Source organism: Talpa europaea, assembly GCF_964194135.1.
Source record: "Talpa europaea genome assembly, chromosome: 7".
NCBI lineage: Eukaryota > Metazoa > Chordata > Mammalia > Eulipotyphla > Talpidae > Talpa > Talpa europaea.
In genome coordinates, this window is record NC_140074.1 from 103,329,950 (window position 1) to 103,338,298 (window position 8,349).

An 8,349-nucleotide genomic window follows, 5' to 3' on the forward strand; every position below is an offset into this window, starting at 1 on the left:
CCTGGGCCCTGCCAGTCTCCCCCTTGAATGTGCCCTCTTCTCCATGCCCTCTTCTCTTACCCTCTCAGCGTGGCCTTCGACCTGGACCTCTCACCTGTTTGGGCCTGACCTTCACCCTGCCCCTGGTCTTGACTCTTACTTTTATTCTGACCCTCTCTCTCAGACTCAGCCTGATCATAACCCTTGGCCTCCATAGCATCCACTGCTTTCCCCTAACTCTTGTTTCTACCCTCACCTGACCCTGACACACTCTTACCCTGAACTTCACCGTGACCTTGACCATCACCTTCACAATTGCCTTCAAATGACCCTCAGCTGCCCTATAACTGACCCTTGCTCTAACCCTGATGCCTCCCACCCTGTGGCCCCTACCCTGACCCTCACCTAGCTGTGATGTGGCCTTGACCCTGACCTCATTCTGTTCTTCCTGGCCAGAGTGGATCAGGATCTCATTCAGGATGAGGGCAAGACCCAGGGACAGTGATGAGGGTCAGAATCAGAGTGAGGGTGAATGTACAATTCAGGGTAAATTTCTGTCAGGTTAAGGGTGAAGGTGAAGGGTGGATGAGGTCAGGTATACACATCAGGGTCAGGCTCAAGGTCAAATGAAAGGTCAGGGTGGGCTGAGATTCCAGTTAAGATGAAGAGTCAGCTCCATTTGTTTCTCTTAATTCTTCATTTCCAAATATATATTAAAATCAACTTATCAAACCATATTAAATAAGAACAAGAGTCAGTTGGGATTATAATGTATTTATTGAACAAATGTGTTCTAGGAATGCTTGTCCCCTGTTCACTTGGTATCCCTGAGTAAGGCAGTAGCACATCTGGTCCTGGCCCACCCTTACCGCGAGGGTGCAAATGTTTGTAAACTGCCTTAATGTGTTGGCCTCCAACGTGAGCTATCCCTAAGCCTTGACTTCTGCTACCTCTCCTCCAAATGGGAACTCCATGCTATGAAGCTCCCAGAACGAATGTGGTCATAAATGGGGCCATTTTCCTGGTGATAATGCCACCTCAGCCCTAAAGAGGAACAGACACCAGACAGAGATACTTGGGGTTTTTATAACCTTAAAACTGAACTAGTGTTTAATGTCTCCAAGAACAAAATCAAACCAAGCCTTCCTTTCCACCTGTGTTGCCAATGGAGGGCATCGTACACTCTGCGGCACCCCACCCTCCCAGATGGCCCCAAAATAACTGTCCCTGAGCAGGAAGGCAGAGCCTGGAAAAATAGCACCACACAGGCATTGCCCCTCAGTATGGGTGGTCCCTGCACAGTAGCAAGAGAGCTCTTCCTGAGGGGCAGTCGTGGCACAGATGGGAGGCCAGCAGCACAGGCCACCGGTGTCTTGCTCTACTGAAGCCAGATGTCCTCTTGCCTGCTGGGGCAGAAGCGGAGCAGATATGGAGTGGTTCAGCGTGGCAGTAGTAGGCTGTGAAAGACTGAATCAGGCAGGAGCAGAGGAACAGAGGCCGTGGTTCTGGGGATAGATCAGGGGCCTGGCCCGAGTCAGCCTTCTGGGATGAAGGGCCGAATCAGCTCTGGGTTCAACAATGACTCCTCGAGAGGCCGGTCCACATGGAAGTCATGGACATGAGGGGGGCCTGGATGGGACTTGGGGGCAGGGCCTCCTGGGCGCTGAGGAATAGGCAGCTCCGACGGGTGGGCAGGCAGGGGGGCAGTGAAGAAGTATTGGTGCAGGAGGGCCTGGGGGGGCAAGTGAGGATCAGTTACTTCCTATCCCAGCTCAGCATACTGCCCTCAGGGCTTACTCCTTTACCTGCTCACCCACCCAGCTGCCTCTCATGTCTGAGCTGTTCAGAGGCTGGGTTGCTGCAGTGATCAAACAGAGCTGCACACACGTGAAGTTTCCACATAGCTGGGGGTGTAGTTAATGAAGGAAAAGTAAAAGCTGCAGTCTGTTAGAGGACCAGTGCTGTGGAAAAGCAGGAGCAGGCTTGGGGACACCACAAAGGCTGCAGGTCTTAAGAGCAAAATGGGGGGCCCTCAGAGCACCCAGCAGACCCTCAAAGTGATCAGTGAGCATGGGAGGCCAAGGATGCTGGCAAAGAGCCTCCCAACTAGGGGACAAACATGGAGACCAAGGATATGGAGGAGTGGTGGGGGTTGAAGGACCTGGGCAAAGAGACAGCTGCCAGCGAGGTCACAGAGCTCGGGCCCCGAGCATGGGACCCTGTAGACACTGGAAGACCCTGGGCTTGCCAAGTGAGAGGGAGCCACAAGTGGAGGGGAGGGAGACAGATGTCCTGCAGAGGCTGGTGGGCAGCCTGCTTGCACGAAGTCACTCTCTGTGGGGTGGTGGGGACACTGAGGGCAGTCTCTGGGGGGTACTGGGTGCACAGTGGCTGAGATTTGGAGAGCAGGGGCTGGGAAGCCACTGGTCTCAGTGTACTCTGAAGGCCGCTGATGCGGGACTCACAGGGATGTGCAGAATCACTAGTGCTCAGGATGGGGAGGGGATGCTGGCATGAGGCCTGAGAAACAGGTTCATCCAGGAGGCCCTGACCATCAGTCATCAGCCAAGGATCTCCTGCTTCTCTGCCTTTCAGCCATATTCCACCCCTCCTGGGCACCTCTCTGGACCTCTGCTGATCACTTATCTCTGGAAAACACCTCCCTGTGCGTAGTCTGTGCTCCTCCAGGAAGAGCCAAGTCAGTCTCAAGTCAGTCCCAAGCTCTCCCCACAACCCCACTCCCAGTCTGCCTACTTCCTCACCACAGGGTGGAGACCCCATGGAAGGGGACTGAACCGAGTCTGCTTGTTCACTCTGGGCCAGAACCGAAGACGACACACAGCACCTGCCAGAGGCAGATACTTGTTGAAGGGCTGGAGGGAGCCACTGATATCCTGGAGATGTGCTCTTCTGGTGTGTGGTAGGGGCTGCCCACACCCTGGGCTCTGCCCACAAGAGAGGCGCACTGCTCCATGCCCCCAGCCTTGAAGGTCATATTTCCAGCCTAGCACAGTTCTGACAGACCCCCCCCCCCATCCTGGGGCCATTGGGGAGGAAGGGCACTGCTAGGGGGCTTACCTGGGAGGCGGCGATGCGCTGGCGTGGTGGGTAAAGGAGAAACTGCCCCAGCAGGTCCAAGGCTTGGGGAGAGGCATCGGGCAGCACCTCGTCCAGGGGCACAGGTGCCTGCTCCTTGAAGGAGATCTTGTTGTAGTCAGGTAGCTCCGTGATCTCCTGCGAGAAAAGGTGCATGAGCCTCACTGCCTGCCCGCTCGTCCATCCTCAGTCCTTACTCACTGAGCCCACATGTCCCATCTGGAGCCACTGACGCACAGATCACCTTGTCTTCCCCAGAGCATACTCAGGCCTTTACTCCTTCACCCTCCTCAGTGTTGGGTGCCTTCTGTGCCCAGTGGGTGAGAACTGCGTGTGTGATGTGCGTGAGTGGGAAGTGACAGGGGACAGACCTTTGCATCTTCTCAGAGGAACCCTGCATTTGGGCCAGGATCATGGTCCAGGATGTCAAGGAGGTATGGGGACATGAAGTGTGGGGGAGGGGTCACTGGCTGTTGAGGCATGGAGGACACCTGCACCCCTCCCCACCAGGGCCCTTACAAACCGGCCAGATTTGAGGGCTGGGAGTGCCCAGGATGCGAAGCACACAGCAAAGTTGTTCGATATCATTTTCCCCAGGGAAGAGGGGAGATCCATTCAACAGCTCCCCCAGGATGCAGCCCACAGCCCTGCAGATACACCAACAGCTCAGATCTCAGATATTTCATAGCATGGACACATCTCCCCACACCAGCTCTAATCACCTCTCACCATAGACATCTCCTCACACCAGTGCTCACACCCCAGACTGGCTCAATGCCCCCATAAGGCAGCCTAGATGCTTGATATCCAAGGATACAGATCCTCAAATGGATACAGATACCACTTCAGCCAGATCTGACAGCATGAACTCGAAGGCCTAGAACACAGAGCATATCCCCCTCTTCTCCCCCTTGGAGTACACTGCAACCCAGAAATAGTTCTGAAACTTCTGAGGGCCACACACACTGTTGCAGACCTCCAAACATCCTCCCAAATCTCAAACACTAAGTACACACGAGCCAAATTCCCCCAAATAAAGGCTCAGATCATTCGCACCAGAAACCCAGGCCTCTGGACAGCTCAGAGATGTCACATCCTCAGATTATCTGTCTTGCCCAGACCACCTCTCCCATCCCAGCCCAGAAGCTTCTCATGGAGAAAAACACTGATCCCACCCAACTCTCAACCAGCTCAAAAATGTCATGGAGAAGAATACCGACCCCAGAATACTCAGAGATATCCCAAGGGGCAGACACTCCCAGGCAAACCTAGAGCACAGCAGGAAGACACCCCCAAATGGTTTGGAGACTCGATGCTCAGGAGAAAAGATGACTCTTGATCCACATTCCCCCTGACTAGCCTATAGAAGACTCACCACAGGTCAACGCCCTGGTCATACTGGCGGGCACCATACAGCAGCTCGGGCGCTCGGTACCACCTGTGAGAAGGAAAGCAGGTGATCACAGCCAGGTCACTGGGCTGACAAGATGCTGCCCTGGAAAGTCATCCTGGCCCCAGACCAGCCCCATGAGCAATGTCTGGATAGAAGGTCCAGAAGCATCTCTTCCCCAGCATCTGGTCCATTGCCAGATCCTGCAAGACCAGTCTTCCCTACCTGGTGGCCACCTGGTGTGTGTAGAGGCGGTTACCATCTGGGGAGAAGACGCGGGCCAGGCCAAAGTCTGCTATCTTGAGCTGACCCGAGGCACTGATGAGCAGGTTGGCCGGTTTCAGGTCCTGAGAACACAAAAGAAAGCGGTTCCTCCAGGGTTCCCAAGGACCTTGGTAGCCTGTGTGCCCTGGTCAGCCCCAGCCCTACCTCCTCCAGGGTCACATCTGCAGGCCCTGTCCCTTATGAACACGCCGAATGCAAGGGCTGCCCCACCCCATGCTGGGACTGACCCGATGTACTATGTTGTTGGCATGGCAGAAGGCAACACCCTTGAGCAGCATCTGCAGATAGCTCTTGACCTGCGCCTGGGCCAGAGGCCTCTGTGCATGGCGCACCACTTCAGCCAGATCTGACAGCATGAACTCGAAGGCCAGCACGAAGCCCGCACCATGTGGGAACACGGCCTTCAGCTGCACCACCTGTGGGCAAGGCATCCCATCAGCCCCAATTCATATCACCCATACCCCCGGGATACTGAGTCCTTCACTGACAAGAGGCCCAGGGAGGCAGAGAAGTGACATGGAACTTAAGTTCAGAACCAGGGAGCACTGAGCAATCCTGGCTTCCCTCTCCTGAGAGACAGCAGGTCCGAGTCTAACACCAACAAACACGCAGGGGAAAGCAGGTCTATGGAAGGTCATTTGGGTAGCATCTGGCCCCCTAGTCAAGTCACCCAGTTGACAATCAGCTGGAGGGGAACACGATACACATCTGAGCACAGGTCTCCTCCTCTTTTCTCTTGGGAAACATATCCCAGTACCGAGAGAGACAGCAACAGTCCCAAGTCCCCAGTGTTGGGACGAGTGGAGACATATCCCAAATACTCCCTGAGAGCCCACTGGCCGGAGAAGCTGGGCTTCAGAGCAGTGAGCAGGAGCAAACACCAAGGAGCTCATAGCATGAGGAACAACTGACAAATGAGGGAAAAGAAACCCACAGGTACATCCAGGTTCTCGTGAGGACAGGAAGAAAACATGGGTGGTGCAGGTTATGCAGAAGTCTCGCAAGTGCAAGGCCCGAGACAAGAACTGGAAGGCAACTGGGAAAGGCAGCCTTGTTTCAGGGAAGGACATTTGCTCTGCTCTGCACTCCAGAGCCTCGGTGGTCATCATGGGAGAGAAGTGTCCTGTGTAAACCTGAAGGCCCCTTCCCAGCAGAGTGCCCGGGAGTGAGTGGCTGAGCCTCCCTCCCCTACTTGGAAAGAAGAGGAAGTTCCTTCCTGCAACTTGCCTGGTAGAAGAGTGGAGAAAATGCAAAGTTTTAAAAACAGTGAACCCAGCCTATGGAACATGAAGCTCAGCTATCGTCACCAGAAATCACGAAATGTTTCCAGAAAACAGTGAGTGAGTGAATGAATGAATACACTAAGAAAACTAAGAAATACACGGGTGAAAGAGTGAGAGGTGATGTGTGAATGAGGGGAACAAGAGGACAGAAGAGGGGGACAGGGGAGGGGAAGCGGAGAAGTGAGCAGAGTAGGGAAGGGCCCCCAGAGCGCTAGAGGGAGTGGAGGGTGAGTCAGGGAGACCTGGGCCACTCACATGCTGGTTGTCCTCAATCTCCTGCAGGGCCTTGATCTCCCGCAGCGCCTGGTTGGGGATGCCATCCTCCAGCCGCCGCAGGGCCACCTTCTTCAGAGCCACGATCTCTCCAGTCTGTGCGAGAGGAGCTCAGTCACTGCAGCGCTGCCGGCTGGGCGCTGGGGGCCGGGCCAGAGGCCCTCGTGGGATGCAAAGCAACCTCGCTCTGGAGGGAAGGCAGGGATGGTCCCGCCGCCAGCACCGGGGCATCCCACAGAGGACGGCAAGTCGGGGTGCACCCCACCACGAGGAGGCAGGGGACGGGCCCAAAAGCGGGCCGAGGGGCGGCCAGACGTCACGCAGGAGTGAGCAAGGGGCGGAGGAAAGGCGAGGCCAACCCAGCCCCCTCGGCCGCTGGCCCCGCAGCCCACCTCACCTCCACGTGCTTTGCCTTGAAGACGATGCCGTGCGCGCCCTCGCCAATGCGGCCCAGGATGCAGTACTGGTCCATGGCGGCCCGACGGCCCCCGCCTCCCGGGCCGCGCGCTCCCGGCGTGCCCACGCGGCTGCCTAGCAACGGGCGGCCGGCGGCTCCGGGCCCGGCGGCGGGGCCCCGGCGGCACCTTCCCCCGCCCCGCGCCCCCCGCGCTGCCCTCGGCGGGGATGTCCGCGGGCGCACGGCGCCAGGGCGGGTGAGAGAGCGAGGCGCCACCTCCGTCTCCGAGCGGCCGATGTCACGTGAGGAGCAGCTCCCAGGGGACCAGGACCGGCGGGGGCGGGGCCGCGGGGCAGCGGGGCGGGGCGCGCGGCGGGGCGGAGCGCAGCGCCCTTCTTAGCCCGGGGCGCGGGGTGCAACCGTCCCGCCCTGGGCGGGGCCGAAATAATGGGGCGGGGCCTTCCCACAGTCCCGGGGCTGTTCTCGGCGTCTCCCTGCCTGCTAAAAGCAGTGGGTGAGTTTCAGAAAAGATCAACACATGCAATTTGCAGCAACATGGATGGCGCTGGAAGGGATCATGCTCAGCGAAATAAGCCAGAAAGAAAAAGAAAAATACCGGATGGTCTCACTCATAGCAGGAATCTAGAAAACTTAAATAAGGGACCAGGAAAAAGAATAACTATAAGAAAGTAAATATCAAAATCAACAAACAACTATGAACCAGAGACACTCTATGGGGGGTGGGGTGCAGGGAAAGGAGGGATTGGGGTCAAAATAAGGGGGTTGCAATTGTATGGGGAATATAAAAATAAAATTTATTTAAAAAAATAAAATAAAAAAATAAAAAATAAATAAAAGCAGTGGATGAGAAAAGGATTTCAAATGCAGTGAGCTGTTCACCAGTGGCTTTATGGGCACCACTATGGGTAAATATGCCTTATGGTGGCTCCCAACACCACACCCTTGTCCAAAAATGTGTCTGCTGCAGGTGATTGCTATTCCTGACGCCTGGCCATCGCAGGATGGATTGTGGAGAGTTTAGCTGAGTCACCCCTGGTATTGCTATCATGCATCCATTCTGTGTGGCCAGCTGCTTTAAAATGACACTGGCCCTCCCTGGTGGTGCAAGGGGTTAAGACGCAACCTATGAAGCTATCCGCAGCCACTGCAGCATGCGTTCAATCCCGGGCCAGGGAGCAACCCAAATGGCACAGCAGACCTCTCCTGACTCGTCCACTGCTCCCCTCAGCAGTGTATTTCCGTCGATCTGTTCTGTTCTCCACTCTGTCTCTAGTGAATCGTCTCACCTCCTGCACCTCTGGCCCCAATTCTTGTATGCATAAATAAATAAATCTTTAAAAAAAAAATGACACTGGCCCCACTCTGAGCACCTGGGCTAGGCCCCAGCCTGAGAGTCAATAGCACAAGTTCCTGATACAACTCCCCTAGCAGGCACCCTGCCCTACCTCTCAAAGCCTCCCCTGGCGAATCCCTTAGATAAGATCCCTGAAAACCCAGCTCTTTTTGGTTTTAGGTGACTAATCTGGCCTTAGCCTGGGAACTCCAAGGCACTCTGCCCCCAGGCCCTAATAAAGGCTTGTGCCTAAGGTGTATCTCTTGCCCTGGTTGGATGTAAATAGCAACAC

General features: G+C 55.7%; 1 protein-coding gene across 3 annotated transcripts; it reads right to left on the reverse strand.

Moving 5' to 3' along the window:
- Positions 1–1,513: 1,513 nt before the first annotated feature.
- Positions 1,514–6,778, reverse strand: CDK20 (cyclin dependent kinase 20; the record flags this gene model as incomplete). Of its 3 annotated transcripts, XM_084238650.1 has the most annotated exons (8): positions 1,514–1,711; positions 3,058–3,213; positions 3,599–3,722; positions 4,451–4,513; positions 4,691–4,812; positions 4,978–5,166; positions 6,289–6,402; positions 6,704–6,778. In XM_084238650.1, 8 exons carry the CDS (start codon positions 6,776–6,778, stop codon positions 1,514–1,516), a joined length of 1,041 nt encoding a protein of 346 aa, XP_084094776.1. The 3 variants fall into 3 exon arrangements, with proteins under 3 accessions (XP_084094776.1, XP_084094778.1, XP_084094777.1); XM_084238652.1 differs by lacking the exon at positions 4,451–4,513; XM_084238651.1 differs by lacking the exon at positions 4,451–4,513 and having other exon boundaries at positions 6,671–6,778.
- Between the last annotated feature and the right edge of the window lie 1,571 nt (positions 6,779–8,349).